The sequence below is a fragment of the Gopherus evgoodei genome, unplaced genomic scaffold (genome assembly GCF_007399415.2).
Source record: "Gopherus evgoodei ecotype Sinaloan lineage unplaced genomic scaffold, rGopEvg1_v1.p scaffold_38_arrow_ctg1, whole genome shotgun sequence".
Classification (NCBI taxonomy): Eukaryota; Metazoa; Chordata; order Testudines; family Testudinidae; genus Gopherus; species Gopherus evgoodei.
The window spans coordinates 766,108-787,191 of NW_022060059.1; the positions used below are offsets into that span (position 1 = coordinate 766,108).

A 21,084-nucleotide genomic window follows, 5' to 3' on the forward strand; every position below is an offset into this window, starting at 1 on the left:
TAAGCATATGCTTAGTTCCCACTGAAGTCAATAGAACTCACACACATACTTGACTGCATTGCTGAACTGAGTCCTGGTATTGTCCTCTATCTAATCATGTAGGCTCCGGCAGTTATCAGTTGTGATCTCCACCCTTGCTCTACTAGTCATGTCTAGATTTCATTTGAACTTGGCCCACCCAACTGTGCCAAGTATTGTTCTCTATTTAGAGATGCAGACAAATTAGGTTGAGAACTATGAGACTTGTTTCACTTATGGCCTCATGAGCTTTTCACGGAGTTTCAAATTAGCCTGTCACTGCATGTTGCACATTTTAAGCGTGCAATACTTCAATGAGCATGCTCTGGTGCAGCACACAACATCACACTGATTAAACCTTTTCTTACTGGGGTGAAGTCTTTTAACTCACATTGTCAGCACCAGGAATCAAATCTGACCAAGAGTCAGGAAACCCTCAGATATCTGTAGGCCAGGCACAAAGGCAGCTCCCCTTCCCCATTTCAATTAGCACAGGGGTTCTCAAACTGGGTATTGGGATCTCTGAGGAGGTCACAAGGTTATTACCTGGGAGATCGCGAGCTGCCAGCCTCAACTCTAAACCTGCTTTGCCTCCAGCATTTATAATGATGTTAAGTATATAAAAAAGTGTTTTTAATTTATTGGGAGGAGGGGGTTGCACTCAGAGGCTTGCTATGTAAAAGGGCTCACCAGTACAAAAGTTTGAGAACCACTGGATTAGCAGGAATGGCTTAGCCTCCTGCTCTGTCTCGGGTGAGGGAAGGGAATGTGACTCTAATCCAGGGGTCAGCAACCTTTCAGAAGTGGTGTGCTGAGTCTTCATTTATTCACTCTAATTTAAGGTTTTGTGTACCAGTCATACATTTTAACGTTTTTAGAAGGTCTCTTTCTATAAGTCTATATATAACTAAACTAATATATAACTAAACTATTGTTGTATGCAAAGTAAATAAGGTTTTTTTAAAATGTTTAAGAAGCTTCATTTAAAATTAAATTAAAATGCAGAGCTGCCCCCCCAAGACCGATGGCCAGGACCCGGGCAGTGTGAGTGCCACTGAAAATCAGCTTGCATGCTGCCTTCCGCATGCATGCCATAGGTTGCCTACCCCTGCTCTAATCTATTTGGAAGGGAGGCAAGTGGGGCAGAGAGGTGATTACTGTACATGTGACCCTAAGAAACTGCCTCATTTAGTGCTGGTCCCCGGAGGGACCTTATCCAGGCAGCCATGGATGGGATTATCAAACCGGCCCTAATAAGGGACACAGGGAGGCAGGAGCAGGAAGGGAAGAAAGGAGCCATTGAAATTTGCTTGCCTCTCTCAATTCATTAGGAAGGCTTAAGGGATTCTTGTCAGAAAGTAGGCTCCATTTGTCGTTCCAATGCACCTCGGGTTTAGTGGGTAGATGTTTGCGAGTTAGTGGGGATTACTGCCATGTATCTGCTATTACATAAGGCCTAACTGAAAGCTCAGTACAGTTCCTTGTTACACTCCTGAGTGAAGGCGGAAGCTTTAAAGTGAACAGTGCTTGGCAATCTCTGTGCTGACCTTCTCTTGTCCTGCACCATCCAAGCTAAAGAATCATGGTGCAAGGGTCTTGTTTCTACAGCACCTGTCACAAAGGGGTCCTGGTCCATTCCTGGGGACCCTGGGCACTATTGCTATACAAATATTGTGCGTGGGATGGGCAAGAGTATCCTTATTAAGGCATGATCCTTACATTAGCCCTCAATCCTTGCATCACCTATATGTAATCCCATCACTTATTTGTGATCCTTGTATTTTTGCTGCTATGGAAGAGGGACAGAGAGTGTGGGAATGACTGGAAGTGTTGCTGACAAGGGGAGCAGGAATGGTACCATTTCTAATCCTTCTCAAACTGAAACAGGTACATGATGTCAAACTAAACTTAGCTGTTGTCCTTCATTGGGAGAAGACTGCCTACCAGGCCTGAAAATCTATAAGGTATATATATACCTTTTAGAAGAAGAAACAGGATCTAGGGATCAAGTTACTGGACTAAGAATGGGAAAAAAGATCTGGATTCTAATCCTAGATACTGTGACTCATTTCCCCTTCCCGTTCCTCAGTTTCTCCATCTATGCAACAGGTATAATACTAAATAAACAAATAATTGGAGATATACCTATTTCATAGAACTTGAAAGGTCATTGAGTCCAGCCCTCTGCCTTCACTACCAGGACCAAGTACTGATTTTTGCTCTAGGTAGCCCCCTCAAGGGTTGAACTCAGAATTTAGCAGGCCAATGCTCAAGCCACTGAGCTATCCCTCCCCTCACAGGAGTCTTGTAATATTAATTATTGTTGATAGTGCACTTTGAGTTAGATGGCACCAGAGAAAAGCAAAAGGTCATTAGAACCAAATTTACCTCTGTTCCAAGCCAAACTTGCTGTTCCTCTTTCTTTATTGGGGAAAAATGGTTAAATTATTGTAATAAATGATTTTTAGGAATTTTTTGTGCAACCCTGTTACCAACATCTGCCAGAAGATAAACTTTATTGCACCCCAACTTATCTTCATGATAGAATCTCAGGGTTAGAAGGTACCTTAGGAGATCATTTAGTCCAACCCCCTGACAGATTTTTGCCCCAGATCCATAAATGGCCCCCTCAAGGATTGAGCTCACAGCCCTGGGTTTAAACAAGCTAATGCTCAAACTACTGAGCTATCCATCCCACCACAATATATACCTTTGGCAAGTTTTCATCTCAGAAGGCTTTGCTGTTTTATTAAATCTATTTTAGTATCGGCATGGCAAATCTATTCCTGTCATTGGTAAATCAATGACCCTACTATGTTGAAATGTAAGGGGGGAAGTGTACAGGATAGTCATGGTCAGAAAACTGTTCACCCTGAGAGCTGCTTGAATTACTTGTAAACAATTTATCCAGCGCATTTTCCCCTCAGTTATCAAATATAAATTATTCACAAATCACTTTTTTTATTATTCTAGTAGATTTATTTTACTGTGCAGATCTGCACCATGTGCTTCTTAGACTTCTATCTCCTGGCTTTGCTGTCAGTCCAGCAGAGCTAGTTTTGATATGGGAAATTGAGCTGGATTCCATCCTCCATTGACATGCCGACACATTCTGAGTCTAACAACTCAGGTCCTCATGAGATGGCCAGTAAGCAAGTCAAGGCAGGATTGAGGCCTGTGTCTTTTATTCACCAGCAACCTAGGCTGGTTCTAAATCGATAGCCTAAGGGTGAAAAGCTCAGTGTCCCAGTCGGCTCTCGTGTGGGATTTTAAATGGCAGCAGAACTTCTCTGCTGTTGTGCTGAACCAGATGTTTTAAAGGGTTTATAATCAGGACTTGTTTGTTCTTTGTAACTTCATGATGGCCAGATCTGTTGTGGCCTTTTCAGATGTGGACAGTATATGTTGATCTGGCATGAAACTCCTCTTTCACTTTGCTCTGTTAGGGAAGACCTGTGAGAACTGGAAAAGTTCAGCAGGAAGTGTTTTCGTGCCTCAGCAGGTAGCACTCTCCCTTTTCATCAGCATGGAACAAGTCCTTCAGCCTGGGATTAAAGGGCGCTGGACTGAGTTAAGGTATCTCAGGGCCGCCTACATTACAAAGTTACGTCGGTTTCACTACATTGTTCAGTGATGTGAAAAATGGCATGCCCTGTGCAGTGTAGTGAGCTAACTTAAGTGCCGATGTAGACACCACCAGTTTGACAGAATAATTCTTCCATTCATCTAGCTACTACCTCTCTGAGCAATGGATTTACTAGAGCAACAGAGGAACCCCTTCTGTCTCTGTATTAAGGGTCTACGCTATAACACTACAGCTACAGATTTAAAACAGACCTGTGGGTCTTTTGTGGTTAGTCGCATATCCCATGGATTTTGTGGTCATTCAGTATCTCAGGGCTCTCATTGCAAGATTAGGAGTGCTATGAAATGTCCCTCAGTGGTAATTGCATTCTGGATTATTTAAAATCCCCCTTCAGGTTTCATATAGAGAAGTTCTTCATTTCTTCACCTACAACATGTGTAGTGTTGCTATGCACTGTTAAACTGCTTCTGTGCTCTATCTCAGAGGTGGCTGCATTTTGCAGATTGAGGAAATGAACCTTATATACACACCCTGCCAGATTCATTCGTTAACTTTAGTGGAGTTATGCCAGATATGAGTTTGGCCTGTAGTCAGTAATACACTTTGAGATGCTTTGAGGTGAACAGGCCATATGAATATAAGTCATTAGGTCTCTGGCTTGGGCATGAAGGGAAAGGGCATTCATTCCTCTGATGTCTTCAGTTCACTGCAAGGCTTTGTGCATGTCCAGGTGGATGTACCCCTGCTGTTACGTTGTTTTTTCTTCTTTCTTAGTAAAAGCAGCTCAGATGTTGAAAAGAAAAGGGAAGCCCAGGGGGTGACTCATGTGTCCTCTGAGCCTACGCACTCTCCAACCTGGGAAGAGAAGGTGACTGTGGAAATTGATGCAGAAGATGCAGGCCATGAAGGTATGATTTCTGAAGAGAGCTGAATAGTGGGTAGTGGTGAGGGAAAGGTGAATATCAGTGAGACAGCCTAATTCTCCAGTCATTTACACCTGTGCCAATGCGACCAGCTCAGAACCATCCCACTGCGCATTGGCTAATGACTTCCCAAAGGCAAGGCACTTAGGAATCAAGCCCTTTAAGTGTAGCTGTGTATACAATTGTTAACTATCCTTATGCTTCAGGGCATGAGCTGATCATCAGCTAGGGACAGGAAGAAATTCCACCCATGATATATGGTTGCAAAGTTAAGCTCTCATATAGAACTTTTCATCAATAGATCTCAAAGTGTTTTACAAAGGAGGTCAGTCTCTTGATCCTCATTTTACAGATGGGGAAACTGAGGCACAGAGCTGTGACAGGATTTGCCTGGTAACCATGGAAATAGAACCAACATCGGCCCATGAATAGCTCTGTCAATGCACTTCAGTCCTATTATGAAACAATGTTCTGGGACTCCCCCATAGCTGTGGAAATCCAATCCTGTGGATCTGCAGCATACCTGCCAATCCATTCCTGGCTCTGCACACAGCAATGTCAGTGTACCTGAATTCTGACCTGGTATGGTTCCAATCTCAGCACCGACTACAGCTTTGCCAATCCCCCTCAATTCTGCTCCACAGTATGCCTGATTATTTTTCAATCATTACTAATTAGAAGCTTCCCTGCTGCAGTGATGGTTAGGCCTTGTGGCTTGATTGTTCCAATCACAGTGTAGTTAAGTATACAATTATAATAATGTAAATGGCATTAGAGTTTGTGATTAGATTAAAATCAGATGCTTGCAAAATGAATGCTGAGGCCGAGTGGAAATTAGTCATAGCATTACATGTAATTCTATTAACGCTGCTGCTTAAGTGAAATAAAAAACATTTGATGTACTTATTCTACTTAGCTGCCTTAGGCTAACAGGAAATGGGGGTGCAAAGAGAGACTCAAATAGCTGCCAGATTCTCCTCTGGTGAAAATCAACACAGTTCTGCTGACTTCAGTGGAGTGACACCAGCTGAGGATCTGGCACTCTTTGTGTGTATCTATATCTATATATGCTTGGAGATGAGATATATAGCATAAAACAATTGCTGTTTGGGTTGATGGCTTGTTGGGTTGGTTTGATGCTGTTTGGTTGATGTCAGGGATAAGCCTTTACTGGCTTTAAAGCCTCTAAATGTGGGCATGTGTAACTCTCCGGAAGCCAACCCAAGGAAAAATCATTCTTCCTGAAGACTAAGCAGTCTAGTTTCTGTAGGTTTCATTAGACAGTTTAAAATACCTTGTAGCCCCAATGAGGCTGACGCTGTGATTTACTTCATACCTAGCCTTTGTTTGATAAGGTTACAGGGTCATATGACCCTGTCTTAGTCACTGGCCAGTCAAATTATTACTGTTTTTTTCTATCAAAACCTATTGCCCCAGTAAGGACAATACTGCTTAAAAATATTGTAGCCCACATGATCCTGTTTCAGATAAGAGGCAGTGCAAGGCCTCAATCCTCTACTGAGCTCCATAGGAGCAAACACCAGTGTGTGCAAGTGCCCATTGTAGGATTAGGGCACAAGGTCAATATCTTTAAGTGACTTGTCATTTTGGGTGGCTCTGTTTTTGGGATACCTTCAAGAGATCTGCTTTTCAGAAAGCACTAAGCACCCACCCTCAAAATCATGCCCCTTCAAGTGACCTTGGAGTGACAACATGGCTACAGGTTTTGATACAAAACAGTCTCTCCCATTTAAAGAGCCACATACACTTGTATACAGTGAGAGAGCAGTACTGCTGAGGTGTGCTGTGAGGGCTTAACTGTGAAAGGTGCAGAGCACTCTGACCTGATCCAGCGAAGCATTTAAACTTGTGCCCAACACTAAGCACATCAGTAGCCCCATTGGCATTAATGGGATTATATATGTGCTTAAATTTAAGCCTGTACTTTGCTTATTGAGTGTTCAGCACCTTTCAGGACCAAGCCCCATCAAGGTATAAGGCAAGAATGCACAGAGTCTCCCACAGTCTTGATACATTTCTGTCCTGCAGTGGTTCCCAGATGTGTATTATCCCACTTAGAAAGGAGAGAGATTTATAATCCCCTGATTGCATTAATTTTGAACCATTAGTGGGGAGTGTAATTATCCTACTTCTCTACCATTGGTACTTCTGTAGCCCCTTAGTATCTGAGCACCTCCCCATCTTCAATGTATTTATCCTCCCAATAGCTGAATGTGGCAGGGCTGTGCTGTTATCCCCACTGTACACAGGGGAAATTGAGGCACCCAGGGTCTGACAGGGGAGTCTGTGGCAGAGCAGGGAATTCAACCCAGCTTTCAACTCTCAGGCTCTCACCCTAACCCCTGGGCCATTCTTCCTCTTATCTTATCCTAGTTTATGTGATGGTGACTTGTTAAGTTCTGGGTTTTCAAATCATTTTTCAAAATTACTTTTAGATGACTCAGAGCACCACACCCTCTTGGGTGCTGAGGATCTGTTCCCTGCTCTTGAGTTTTGTGTTCCATCCCAGTCACAAGTCTCTAGCCTCAGAGATACTGGTGTTGGCAACTGAATTTGCTCCCATTGGAGAAAAAATTGAGCCTTTGGACTCATACCTACAAGGAGCTCCCCGTGGAAATGCAATAACTTTAGCAACCAAGGACTTCTGTTTAACAAATCTGATTGCGCTCTCTTTGCAAGCTATTCTGAGCCAGGAGCGGCGCCAGGGTTTTTTGCGCCCTAGGCGGGGGTCCTTCCGTGATCCCAGTCGTCAGCAGCAGTTCTGCGGCGAAGGGGTCCTTCTGCGCTCCCGGTCTTCGGGGCACTTCGGCGGCGGGTCCTGGCGCAAGTGAAGGACCCGCCGCAGAATTGCCGACGATGACCCAGAGCACAAAAGGACTCCCCACTGCCGAATTGCCACTGAGGCCGGCAAAATGCCGCCCTCCCAAATCCTGGTGCCCTATGCGACCACCTAGGTCGCCTAAATGGAAGCACCGACCCTGTTCTGAACCCAGTCCTGCAGACCTTTCTCAAGCAAAACTCCTGGAGCATATCTACACTTGGAGCTAGGGGTGTGACTCCCAGCTGGAGGAGACAGACTGTGCAAGCTCTGATAGTGCTAGTCTGTTAAAATAGAGTGTAGCCACAGCAGCATGAGTGGTGGGATGAGCTAGCCACTTCAAATGCATGCTATGTTTGGGGATGTCTATGTACTCAGGGCAGTTAGCCCATCCCGCTGCTCCACTCCTTGAGCTGGGATTTGCCCTCCAGCTCCACGTGTAGACATAGCTGATAAAAAGTGCTGTTCCAGATGTGGGTGGGTAGATGAATAGCTAATTAGATAAAACAAATGAAGATGCACCCTTCCTAAAGCCCTGCCATCACTTCAAAATGACACAGTCAAGTAGCCAGGTCAACCACTCTGTTCTACAAAAAGCAGCTGTCATCAAAGAAGGCAGCTCCAACCAATACCTTCCATGTCCAGCCCCAACCCTCAAGGAGATGTGTGGACCTGCTGTTTTAGAAGGCTTAGATCATAGGATATCAGGGTTGGAAGGGACCTTAGGAATTCATCTAGTCCAACCCCCTGCTCAAAGCAGGGCCAATCTCCAGACAGACTTTTATCCCAGTTCCCTGAATGGCCTCCTCAAGGACTGAGCTCACAACTCTGTGTTTAGCAGGCTAATGCTTAAATCACTAAGCTCTCCTTCCCCTCTTAGGCCTGGTCCACACTACACAGTTAAATCGATTTAAACAGCGTTAAATCGATTTAATTCTGTACCCATCCACACTACAAGGCACTTTAAATCGATTTTAAGGGCTCTTAAAATCAATTTCTGTACTCCTCCCCAATGAGAGGAGTAACCCTAAAATCGATATTACTATATCGATTTAGGGTTAGTGTGGATGGAAATCAAAGTTATTGGTCTCATTCCTTTAATGTAGCTACCCAGAGTGCACCGCTCCGGAAATGGATGGTAACCTAGGACCATGGATGCACACCACCGAATTAATGTGCCCTAGTGTGGACGCATAAAATCGATTTTATAATATCAGTTTTAGTCATTTCAATTCTATGCTGTAGTGTAGACATAGCCTTAGAGAGGCTAGAGGTGCTGGGGATTGAACCCAGGGCCTCATACATGCAAAGTATGCACTCTACCACTGAGCTACAGCCCCAGCTGGGCTTAAGCCACTAAAGCACAAGAATAATTCTAGTCACTTCAGTGAGGCTATTTGCATGCTTCCAATTCAGCACGTGCTGAAGTTGGGGTCAGAGTGTTCAGTATCCTGCTGGATCAAATTGTAATGAACATACACCAGAGTAAACTATTTTACCATGATTTAAAGTATTTTCTGTTTTCTTGGCCTTCTATTCTCTTTCTTTTCCTCTGTGGCTGGGTTCTTGCCTCTCTTCTACCCAAGATATCAGGAGTCCAGTGCTTAATTTGTGCCATGGCTTGCCAGGCCTGAGCCCTTGCACCTCTAGGCTTGGCAATTCATAGTCCGGCACCTCTGGGCTTGCTGCATCAGTTCTGAATGTAAAATAATTGCTTGAGCCCCAACACCTCTTTCATTTCAAAGTAAGCACTGGAGTAGTCATCTCATTTACCATCCTGTTTGCACTCTTAGGGCTCACCAAGGGGTGGAGTGTGATCCGATATCAAAGACAACTAGTGGAATTGGCTTTAATGTGGGACGAGGGCATGGCTACACTGGAGAGTTGCAGCGCTGGTGATGGGGTTACAGCGCTGCAACTCACTCTGTGTCCACACTTGCAAAGCATGGCCAGCACTGCAACTCGCTGGTTGCAGCGCTGGCTGTACACCTGGTTTGCTTGGGGTGTAGCGATTCCAGCACTGGTGATGCAGCGCTGGTCATCAAGTGTAGCCACCAAAAGCGCTGTTATTGGCCTCCAGGGTATTAGGAGGTATCCCAGAATTCCTGTCCACAACAAACCGGAAGAATGGCTGAACTCCGATCTCCCCGTACCTACTTAGCTAAAAAACAAACACAGCTGCTCTTTGCTCCAGCGAGCGAGCGAGCAGAAGCAGGGGAATTGCTTTGGAATGTTCACAGCTGTTTGATTGAGGAGAGGGGGGAGGGGTAGTGTTGAGCAGCTGCTTATATGGTCTAAAGACTATTTATGAGTGCATAATTTGCATTTAGTGAATAAGAGACAGGTGGGGGAAAGGTCAAAACTTTTAAAATGATTGAAGGTAGGCACTGTGTATCTTCCAGTCCTTAGAACTTGCAAGGCATGGAGCTGAGAATAGTGTCAGCTCCAAAAATCCACTCTTTCTGTCTCCCCCACGCACCGTCACACTCCACCCCATCCCCCTCTTTTGAAAAGCACGTTGCAGCCACTTGAACACTGGGATAGCTGCCCACAATGCACCACTCCCAACAGCGCTGCAAATGCTGCAAATGTGGCCACACTGCAGCTCTGGTAGCTGTCAGTGTGGCCACACTGCAGCGCTTTCCCTACACAGCTGTACGAACACAGCTGTAACTCCCAGCACTGCACATCTCCAAGTGTAGCCATACCCCACTTACTGCTTAAATGGCAAGTCCTTTCTCTTTCCACAAAGGTCTCTGAGAAAAACAATCTGCATATATATTGAGCTGTCTTTTAAAAGTAACAGCAGAAAAACTTATAACTCCAGTCAGATGATGGAAAGGCAAGGAGAGAGGAGACTCTGTTGCCTCAGTTCAGCAATCTATGGCCATGGCTACACTGGCGCTTTACAGCGCTGCAACTTTCGTGCTCAGGGGTGTGAAAAAACATCCCCCTGAGCGCTGCAAGATACAGCGCTGTAAAGCCTCAGTGTAATCAGTGCCGCAGCGCTGGGAGCGCGGCTCCCAGCGCTGCAAGCTACACCTGTAAGGTGTAGCTCTCCCAGCTCTGGCGCTCCGACCACACTCACACTTCAAAGCGCTGCCACGGCAGCGCTTTGAAATGTCAAGTGTAGCCATACCCTATGCCTGTTTGGCAAAGCACTTCAGCATGTGCTTAACTTTAGGTATGTGCTTAAGGTTAAATGCTTTGCTGAACTGGGATGGACTTAAGCATGTGCTTCAATGCTTCACTGCACTGGGGCCTTGGGTAGAGAAGAGTTAAATTGTCCATCGGTGCAATCAATAATTAGGCTGGTGTTAGAGAGAGCTAAGTGTAAATGGCAACATAACAAGATGTGGGGTGGTTTTCATTGATTTGCCTTTGACAAAGGAGTAAGGTTTGTAGTTTTCTCCCTCTGGTTCTTCTGGGGGCAGCAGACATCTCTGTGATACCATAGGGTTAAACTGGGGTCACCGAAGGGGTTAAATCAGTGGTTTGTCAAGGAAGGTGAAGAGGGATGTGCAAGGGGGGTTATCCCTTTATGGGGAAGTGGCAGCAGGCTGTTTCTGCGACGATGGGGGTGAGCAGAAAGCAAGGCTAAGTTAATGATAGGGGAGGCAAGATTCCATTCTTCGGGTGACAGGTCCAACATGCCAAACAGGCCTCTCCACTTCTTCAAGTGACTTGAGGCACAAAGGAGCCCTACCAGGGGAAGACAAAGCTGGGAGTTAATGAGGCATGTTTCTTTCATGGAGACACAAAGCGAGGGCCTCCTCTGCCTCAGAGCTGTCTAATCAGGTCAGTGAGCTCTCACAATGCAGCTGAGCTTGGCCAGACTTGTGCATTATGGGGGTCCAGGCTGCAAGTATTGTATCCTCCAAGCCATTATCAAGCTTCATGCTTCCCTAGCAACTGATGAGATTCAGTTTGCATGGCCTCCCCAGAGGAGGGCTTTCAAGGGAAATGGCGTGTAGCCATCCCTGTTCTGGGCTGGGAGCCAGCATGGTGTCCATTGTAAACAGGGTCTGGACTGGGTAGGATCTCAGAGGAGAGGCCTGCTGTAGAAACCCTAGTGCTGCCTTCAAGACATGGTGTTGATGGCTATCTTCCCTCTGAGTCAGCATTGTTCAGTGCCCCAATGGGGTACTGTGCTGTCTGAAGTGCTGGCTTTTGGATGGGACATAAAACAGACCCTGAGCACTGATCACCCTAAAATATGCCCAAGTGCTGTTTTAAAGAGTGGAGGTGTTGACTCTGGAATCCTGACCCAGTTCCAGGGTGAGTAATTCCATTCTGCATCTCTACGTTGCCTGCTAGCCCTGCAAGTACCTACTTTTCTGGGCACAGTCAAATCCCCTCCTAACAATGTGGAAGTTTTTCCTCAGATTTAATTCTACATCTGCTATGCTGTAGTTTGAACCCATTGCCCCTGGTCCTGCCCTCTGTGGTAAAAGAGAACAACTTTTTGCCACCTTTTTAATGGCAGCCTTTCAAGTATTTGAAGACTGCTATCATATCCTCCCTTAATCTCCTTTTTTCCAAATTGAACATATGCAGTTCCTTCACCCTTTGCTTATATGGCTTGTGTTCCATCCCTCTGATCACCTTTATCACTCCCTTTGGATCCTTTCCAGTTTTTATGCATCCTTTTTATACATTGGTGACCAAAACTGGACACAATGCTCCAGCTGAGACCTAACCAGAGTTGAGTAGAGTGGTACTATCACCTCCTGTGACTTGCATGCTATGCTTCAGTTAATGCAATTGAAAATTTTATTTGCTTTTTTTGCCACAACATCACATTGCTGACTCATGTTGAAGTTGTGATTCACCACAACTCCCAGATCCTTCTTAGCAGTGCTGCCACCAAGCCAGTTTTCGCCCATCCTGTATTTGTGATTTGGTTTTTCTTCCCTAAGTGTAGCACCTTACATGTGTCTTTGGTGAATTTCATTTTGTTGTCTATAGCCCTGTTCTCCAATTTATCAAGATCTCTTTGAATTTTAGCTCCATTGTCCAAAGTATGGGCAGTTCCACCCCAGTTTTGTGTCATCTGCAAATTTGATCAGTATGCTCTCTATTCCTACATCCAGGTCATTAATAAAGATGTTACATAACATCAAACCCACATCAGACCTCTCATGGAACCCCACTTGAGACCTCCTTCCACTCTGACATCATTCCAATAATATTTACTCTTGGTTTGTCGTTGTTTAATTTAATGGTAGTTCTGCCAAGCCCGCATTTCTCCAACTTACTTATCAGAATATTATGTGGGACTGTGTCAAAAGCCTTACTGAAGTCCAAATATATTATGTGCACCACATTCCCCCATCCACCAAACCAGTTACCCTGCCAAAGAAGGAAATCAAGCTGGTTTGGCATGATTTGTTCTTAGTAAATCCATGCTGGCTGGGAATGATCATCGCAAATGGGATGTTTTATACATTGCTCTAGTAGCTTTCCAGGTATTGAGGTCAGGCCGACGGGTCTATAATTCATTATCCGACTCCTCCTTTTCCCCCTTTTTAAAGATGGGCACTATGTTAGCTTTCTCCAGTGTTCTGGGACCTCTCCGGTCATCCATGAGTTTGCAAATATTATTGCCAGAAGCTTCGAGATTTCTTCAGCTAACTCCTTCAGCTCCCTGGAGTGAATAACATCAGGCTGTTGCATTCTAGTGGGGAGAACCAGGGGATGAATGTGCCTCAGGAATGGACTGCCCTCTCTGCCACAGAGATGGTCAGGGGTGAGGTCTACTGGAGAGGTGGTCTGAGGGGAGCCTGTGGCTGCCCAAACAGCACCAGTTATGTGCCTAAAGAGAGGGCTTCGTTCCAAGGGCTGCTACTCCAGCACTGAAGGTGAAAAATCCACCTCCCCATGCTGTGGACAGGCTGCATGTCCTTTAGGTTGGAACAGCAGCTTCTCCCATGCACCAGTGCCAGGTGGGTATGAGGCCACTGGTTGTGTACTTTCATTGCTTGTTCCTCTGCCAGCCATCAGTAGCAATCTCTGCTTCAGTCTGCTCCAAGCCTGTGCAAAAACCCTTCCAACTGGCAGGCAGAACCCACTGCATGGCTGCCTGCTTGTACTCTGCCATGGGGCACGGAACAGCCCCTCTGCTTTGGATGATGTTAAATGTTGAGGACATCCCAGGGTCATGCATGTGGCGAGGTGCTCTTCCTGGTACTGAACTAATCCAGGGACGCTCAGGGAAGAGGAAGGAATTGCCAACACTGAACTTTCATTCCGATGTATTTATTTTAATCATACAGAACTTGTCTGTGCTGGAGTTTTTCATTGGGTTTTAACTCCCTCGCCCTTTGTGATTTCTGGAGTGGATGGGATGTGAATGTTTGCATTCTGTCAATATTAGACTTTATTGTTGTATTAGCTGACACGTTAAAACACAATTTTAAACCCCATGTGACATGCCTTTAACAGCCCTGACTATGGTTTACATTGTGGCATAAAGAAGCCTCACATGGGGAAAGGAGGAGGTATAAAGGGCCATCATGGTGAGTTCTTCAACCAGTGAAGAACAGCTTCGTTCCCAGCCTCAGGTGTAGGGCTGGAGCAGAAGGCATGGAGGAGAAAGACTAGGATTTGGCTATTCTTGCCTGGCCAAAGAGCTCATAGAAGGCTGCTCAAAGTTGGGGCAATCTAGAGTGGTCCTGTGGTGAGCTCAGGGCAGCTTCCCATGAAATTTAATCAAGACTGAGATCCTTTCTCAAGAAGTTTTTCAGATCAGTCTCTATAATTCTGTAGCAGGGTCTAATTCTCTATGACATTCTGTAGGGTGGTTTATAAGCCAAATAGTACAAAGCTTGTCCTTTCTTTTGAATTCTCTCAGACTTTTCCACAAGGAATAGAGCTGCAGAACTGGCTTATGGACATTTCCAAGCAACAATGTGGGGAGGGGGCAGGTGTTCCTGAGATAGGCTGCATCACAGCAGCTCAGTCCCAGGAGAGAGCACAGTACATGGGAAGAGATGTAGTCTGGCAGATGAGAAGTGCACACAGGAGAATGGGGACCCAGACCCAGGGACCGAGAACAACACCACCCAAGAGGCACTTTGCTGATCCAAACAGAAGCAGAGAATAATGGTGACATGATCTGAAATTAATGTTGTGTTTAGATTTTCCCACTGGAAAATTCTGCCAACAGTGACCTTTTCCCTCAGAAAATTTTGATTTTGATGAAACTCATTTTCCAATGGGAAAATGTTTCATTTGAAATATTTTATCCAGCCTTATATTAAACATGTATGTTAAGCATGCTACCCATAGAGTAACGATAACGTGTTCCTTATCATGAAGCAATTCTCTTGTTTACCCCCCACCAACACTACCACCAACCCTTAGCTAAGGCTAGGGAGACAAGAGATGCTCTTCTCATTATCTCAATTACTGGGTTTTTAAAGAGAATTGGAATGATCCCATGACCAAAACGTTTGCAGCCATGGGACATATAATAATTGTCATCAAAGCTCATGCTTCAAGGTATAAGCTGATCACTTGGGAGGATCAGGAAGGAATTCTCCTTCATCCCACGTAGAGGACTGCATGGTTGTCTAGGTGCATTATAGCAGTTTCTCACTTCTGCCTGAACTACTAAGTACTGGCCATTGCCAGAGACAAGGAGGCAGATTAGATGGATCAAGGCAAATCCTATATTCTTAAAAAAAATCTAAACCACATTTGTACCAGCTTCTCAAGGGCTTCAGTGTCAGGCCTCTCTGACAAACCTGGAATATGGACTTTGTAGCTTCTCAATATTGTTTAACCCACAGGGGTTAGATCCAGTGCCTCAGTTTGGGCCTGTGTGCCCTAGGGTGTTCTCCCTGAGGGAAGGGTAGATAGTGGCACTGCCAACCTCTCTCAGGGATTTCTGATGGAGGTGGGGAGCTGGTTGGTTACAGACAGGGCTCTACAGGAGCCCGGTTAGTAAAGGCTGCTGCAGAGATGCACAGAATTAGAACATCTCCTAGTCCCTGTGGATACACCCCTTCCTTCCTGACCACTCCTTTTGGAACAGGGCTGGCCCCCTTCACCTCTCTTGGTGGAGAGGAGGTTGCAACTGTTTGCAACACCACAACCTCTCCACATCCTGACTGACTTTCTGTTGCCTCCTCTAGTGATGCCAAATGCTGGGGTGAATCTGGCATCTTGTCTTCAAACACCAGCCTTGCTCAGCAATATGAAGTAATTCTAACCCTCTCCCAAGTCCCTTTTTGTACTTCCTCATGTGTATTTCTGCTCTTTCCCTTCCAGCTGTGATCCTGACTGTTGCCGACAAAATCACCAAGGAGATGCTAGTGAACTACAAGATTCCTGTGAGGTACCTCCGATCGTTCCACCACTACCACTTGAGACTGGTGCTGGTGAGCATTGGCCAACTAATTCACACCCTGAAATATATGGGTATGGGGGCGTCAAATTGTTTCACTGCCACTTCACCCATCCATTTATCCATCGGGTAGGCAATCTGTCTTTTCTGTCAGTCTCCACCCGGTATCCCTTGTCTTATATTTAGATGGGCAGCTTTTGTGAGCAGGGACTGTCTTGTGTTCTGTGTTTGTGCAGCCCTAGCACAATGGGGTCCTGGTCCGTGATGGGCTCCTGGGGCTTCCCACAACATAAATAATAAAAATTAGTAATCATAAACTTATGCTGCACACATCCCATGGTATCTAATTCCAGGCTTTTAAACAAACAGACTTGCACAAGACTTGCTTAGTTGAGTTGGCTGAAGTCAGATAGAGGAAATCTTGTGTAACCATTGTGATCCCCACTGGGAAACAGTTTAGGATTTTCAAAGTCTCACAAGTTGGAGAATGCACTGAAGGAGACAAGCAAATAAAATGCTCGTGGGGCCTCTTTAGAAGAGAGAAATAATTTTTTTTCCTCCTGGAAATGAGTGTGTTAGTAAATAATGATGTCAAACTCTGAAGTGCCCTTTCTAACTTGGCCTCTTGGGAGACAAGAACACAGGTGAGATTGAGGTTTACAACAATGCAAGCAAATCCCAGCACTCTTCCCCTTCCTAGTGCTGTCCTTCCAAGGACCCCAAAAGGCTTTGTGAATATTAATTAAATAATCCCTAGCTCTCATAGAGCTTTATGGAGGAGGTCAGCATCCTTATCTTACAAACAGGAAAACTGAGGCACAGAGAGGGGAACTAGTTGCCCAAGGTCACCCAGCAAACCAATAACAGAGTCAAGACTAGAACTCAGATCTCCTGTGTTGTAGGCACAGGTTCTCAAATAGGTTTACAGAGAACTCGCAGGGGAGCTGTTGAGAGCTGGACCTGTGTGGCTGGCTCCTTTGCATGTTTCCAGCTTATATGTTGCAGTAAACAAAGCTAAAATACAGTGTTTCTCTAACATTACTTCTCTGTGTAAGCCTTGCTGAACCTGTCACAGGGATGTTAGACAATTATGAGTGGAAGGGGAGGCAAGGGCTGCATGCAGGTGAATGGGACAGGTAGTGAGGGATGCACAGTTGGAAAGGAAGATGGGGACAGGGGAAAGAAGGGGCTGAGTGAGGGTATGAGGGAGGAGAAGTGGAGGGCTGGGTAGGGGCATAAAGGAGGGGAGGCAGGGCCCAAGTGGGGCATGTGGAAAAGGCGGTGGAGGCCAGGTGAGGGCGTATGGAAGGTGTGATAGACTCAGGCCAGTTGAGTACAGTAGAATAGCAGATGGCAGATATACTGGCCACTGGATTAACAGTTTTCTGTTCCCTGACTGACCAGAGCAGGGGCTGCTCCAGGCTAATGAGAACACTTGACTCTAATTAACCTGCAAAGAGTCAGGTGAGGCCATTAAGTTAATGTGACCACCTGACTCTAATTAAGGCCCTGCTGATACTGTAAAAGGGCTCACTCCAGTCAGGCAGAGGAGAGCCAGGAAGTGCAGCTGAAGGGCTGATTGATGAAGACATCCTCAAACCATTGTTAAGGGAGCCCTAAGGTAAGGGAGAAGCAGGAGAGCTGTGGGGAAGTGGCCCAGGGAAATGTAGCAGTGGAAGGTTGGCTGCCAACAGCTGCTACCATTAGGGTCCCTGGGCTGGAACCTGGAGTAGAGGGTGGGCCCAGGTTCCCCCAACCCACCACTACAGGACTATCTCCTGGGAGGGGAAGTCAGGCCCCTGTCAGGACAGGAGGCTAAACTGTTCTGAAATAGTCTCCCAGGGACAACAGAGACTGTGGGAGTTCTCTCACCAACCTCCTTGCTGGCCTATGATTAAAAGGGCTCAGTAGACTAACCCTGGCCCTAGAGAGAGAGGCTACATGGAGGGTCACAGTGAGCTACTGAGGCTAGCATAAACTGCCTAGAAGTGCAGGACCCATGGGAGCAAGGTCAGAGCTCCTCCACAGAGGGGAGAAGGGGGCAGGGTGAAGGACCCATGCTTAGAGTGGCCACACAAAGTGCATGACTGGAGCATTTTTAAAAGCTCTGAATTTTTCAAGAGTGGTGGAGTGGGACTTGTTGCCCACTGAACAGCAATAGGAACTGTTTATTGCTGTGTTAGTGAGTTTCTCTGTCTGTGTGAAAAGTGACCATTATTCCATATGCCACTCTCCTAATTTGCATAATGACTGACTTTGCTGTCATGAAATAGAGTGGGCATATTGATGGAGTAATAACTATTAGCAGGTGCTGCCAGGAGGTGCCTTTATGTGCTTTGCGGTGGTGAGATTACATAGGGAATGGTTTGCTGCATTGGTTTTTCTCATGATTTATTAATGACCTGTATTAGTTATGGTGGAGTTTAGGGAGGAGTAAATTGTTGTATAGCTATTAAAGAACAGCATGACTGATCTGCACATTATGTTGAGACCTTTTCTTTTGATGTCCTTTTTGCACATGCGCGCACACACATACCAGCTGCAGTATCAAAGTAGGGTTATTCATGTACTCAATCAAGGGCAGTCAGGCTAGTATTTTCCAGGGACAAAAGGGGACCTTGTTTTCCTCCTCCTCGAACTGGAACACTTGATCTGAGTCCTTGTTGTTCCCCTTAGCATAGCCAAGAAGACCTTTCTCTCTCTTCCTGGATCTCAAGTTTGTCAGAATCTTTAGAATGTTTCAACATGCCCCAGGCCTGCTCTGGGATTTCCACAGTGCCTAGCATCCACTAGAATGAAAATCAAACTCGGGTTAATAGCTACATCAGTAGCACATCCATCCTTAGAAATTTCAAGGGCTGAAATAAAGGTAACAACTTCTGTACCTTGGCAAATTTCTGTGCTTTCCTGCTGGGCATTTGTTTTTCGACCAGAGATGTTGAGGGCATACAGTTAGAATTCCCAGGGAAGGTACACGAATAAGGATAAGGAGGGTTGCTAGATTATTGTGAGAATGGGGCAATTAAGGGACTGAGCATGTGAGGATAGCAGTAACTGGGCTAACAAAGATTACTTATTGCAGCAGTGAGAGAACTGTTTGCATCACTGGAGCTGTTATGCCAGCGATCTCTTTGTTCACGCTGGTGCTGTAATGATGGGGACTGACATAGAGAGAGGCCACATCATGGTTAGTCTTACTCAGAGCGGGACTAATATACATGATGGTGATGTTGCCTGTGCACTTCTGGGATCATTTGTGAATGCCTTGTGTACTACAAGGTTGTTAGGGCCACACAGCAACTAGCATGCCAGATATCTCTGGGCACATATACAGCAGAGCTATTACAGTAAATAACCTTGCCTAAGGTCACATAGTTAGTATCAGAACTGGGGCTGGCACTCATATGGACTGCACTTGTCCTACACCCTAACCACGAGGTGCCCAGCTCCAGAAAGACCAACCTGGCACAAGTGCTGTTCAGCTATTTTGTGTGAGTTAAAGTTGCATCCTCTGAAATATCAGATATTTACACGGCCATCCTGTTTTCCTCTCAAATGAGCCTTGTTCCTGTTTTCAGACCCATTGCAGACTCGCAGAAAAATACAACACAGAATAATGTGGGTGCCATGCTTTATTGTTTGAACAACTGGCAGGAAGGTCCCAATTAAGTAAATTGCACAGGTAGTTCTAGGTGGAACTGAGGCCTGACAAACTCACTTTACCCCAGCCAAAAATTGACACCCCTCTCAGCTAATACAAGTATGTTTCCTCTTCTCCATCCCCTTCCCCCCACTTTCCGCCACCCCAAGAAGGAGCAGGAAGTCAGTAGCCATTGTGTATGCTGATTATTAAACATTTAAATGCAAAAGCAGAATGATTTATTATATTGATCTTATTGGAAAGGCTCCAGGGACAGTGAGTTTTAATTATCACTTGCTGCTTTATTGTCAGTTACGGCAGCTGTGTGCCACCACACCGCAGCCCAGACTGTTTATAAAACAAGAAGTGTTGTGTATATAGTCTGGCACTCAGTCCATCCTGTGGTTTTGTCTCTTCCTCAAACAGCCGAGGAAGAAGGACCCCTTGGGGACAAGTCTGTATGCTACAGTTGTTCGTAAAGGCAGCCTCATCCCGCGTTATGTTGGAATGAATTACACTGGCTTGGAGGTAAGGTCTGTGCCAGGAACAGAGGAGAGGGATGGCTGGTGCTGAGGAGGGGATGCTGGCATGGCCCACAATAGGAGCAAGGTGTCTGTGTGTTAGTAGCAATGAGCGACCTTCATAAGGTATGGTTTAGCTGAATGCCTAAAATCTAAGTTCTCTCCAAACTATCTGATCTTTAATGAGACCTGTTAATAATCACCACAGGTATGACTGACTTTCTAGCTAATATAACACAGTGGATAAACACAGGGGAGCCCTCCCGAGGGACCGATATTTCACAGGGAGAGTTGGCTGCAGTTAGTAGGTGGCCTTCAGCATAGATATCACCATTCTTCCTTTCTCCAGCTGAGCTAGAAATACCTGGCGCACAGGCCTTTCTAAGGACCAGCACAAACCTCACCACCTTGCTCTTCAAGGACCAAGTGCACATCTTAATTCTTGCCTGCTCTGGTATAAACACCGAGTGGCATGTCCCAATATAAAAACCCTACCAAAACAAAACACTCCTCTGCACACACAGTTCTCCCCTTGGGGAAAGGATTGGGGAGAGTAAAGGACACATGACAGATGTGAGTCATGTCACTTAATACAAGGTGCTCAGATGCTACAGTGATGTGGGTGGTATAAAAACCTATAAAATAGAATTCTGTATTGGTGTCTCTGGTCCTGTCCAGAGCTTGGAAGATAAGAGGCACATAACATAAGTAAAAGACATTTTTAAGGAGTTAACTGAAGTTTTCCTAATGTTGAGTTTAGTTCAGTTTGAGTTTTTGGTCAAAGATTAGGTTTGATGCTTATTTTATTGGAGCCCTTTAAGCCTTACCAAAGGAAGCATGGGTATTCCCCAATGGCCCATTTGGAAATCACATCCTTTGACAGTGTTAAAGGTGAAGAAATTGAGCACAGGTTTCCTAAGCACTAGGCTAATGCCCTAATCACTGGAACACACTTCCACCCTCAAAAACAAGAACAGCCATAAAGGACAAAGCAATGGTCCATCTAGCCCAGTATCCTGTCTTCCAACAGTGGCCAATGCCAGGATGCCCAGAGGGAATGAACAGAACAGGCAGTTAAGTGATCCATCCCTTGTCGTCCACTCCCAGCTTCTGGCAGTCTGAGTTTAGGGACACTCAGAGCATGGGGTTGCATCCCTGACCATTTCGCTAATAGCCATTGATGGACCGATCCTCCAGGAACTGATCT

General features: G+C 45.6%; 1 protein-coding gene and 1 non-coding gene across 2 annotated transcripts in view; one reads left to right on the forward strand and one right to left on the reverse strand.

Moving 5' to 3' along the window:
- LOC115642159 (coiled-coil domain-containing protein 33-like) overlaps window positions 1-21,084 on the forward strand; it is a 291,133-nt gene that overhangs the window by 28,529 nt on the left and 241,520 nt on the right. The window contains exons 3-5 of the mRNA XM_030545599.1: window positions 4,379-4,512; window positions 15,641-15,750; window positions 19,783-19,884. Of these exons, the coding sequence (XP_030401459.1) occupies window positions 4,379-4,512; window positions 15,641-15,750; window positions 19,783-19,884 (346 nt within the window). The remainder of the gene's footprint in view (window positions 1-4,378; window positions 4,513-15,640; window positions 15,751-19,782; window positions 19,885-21,084) is intronic.
- On the reverse strand, window positions 8,635-8,706 carry TRNAA-UGC. The gene has a single exon. It is a non-coding gene; the product is annotated as a tRNA-Ala (tRNA).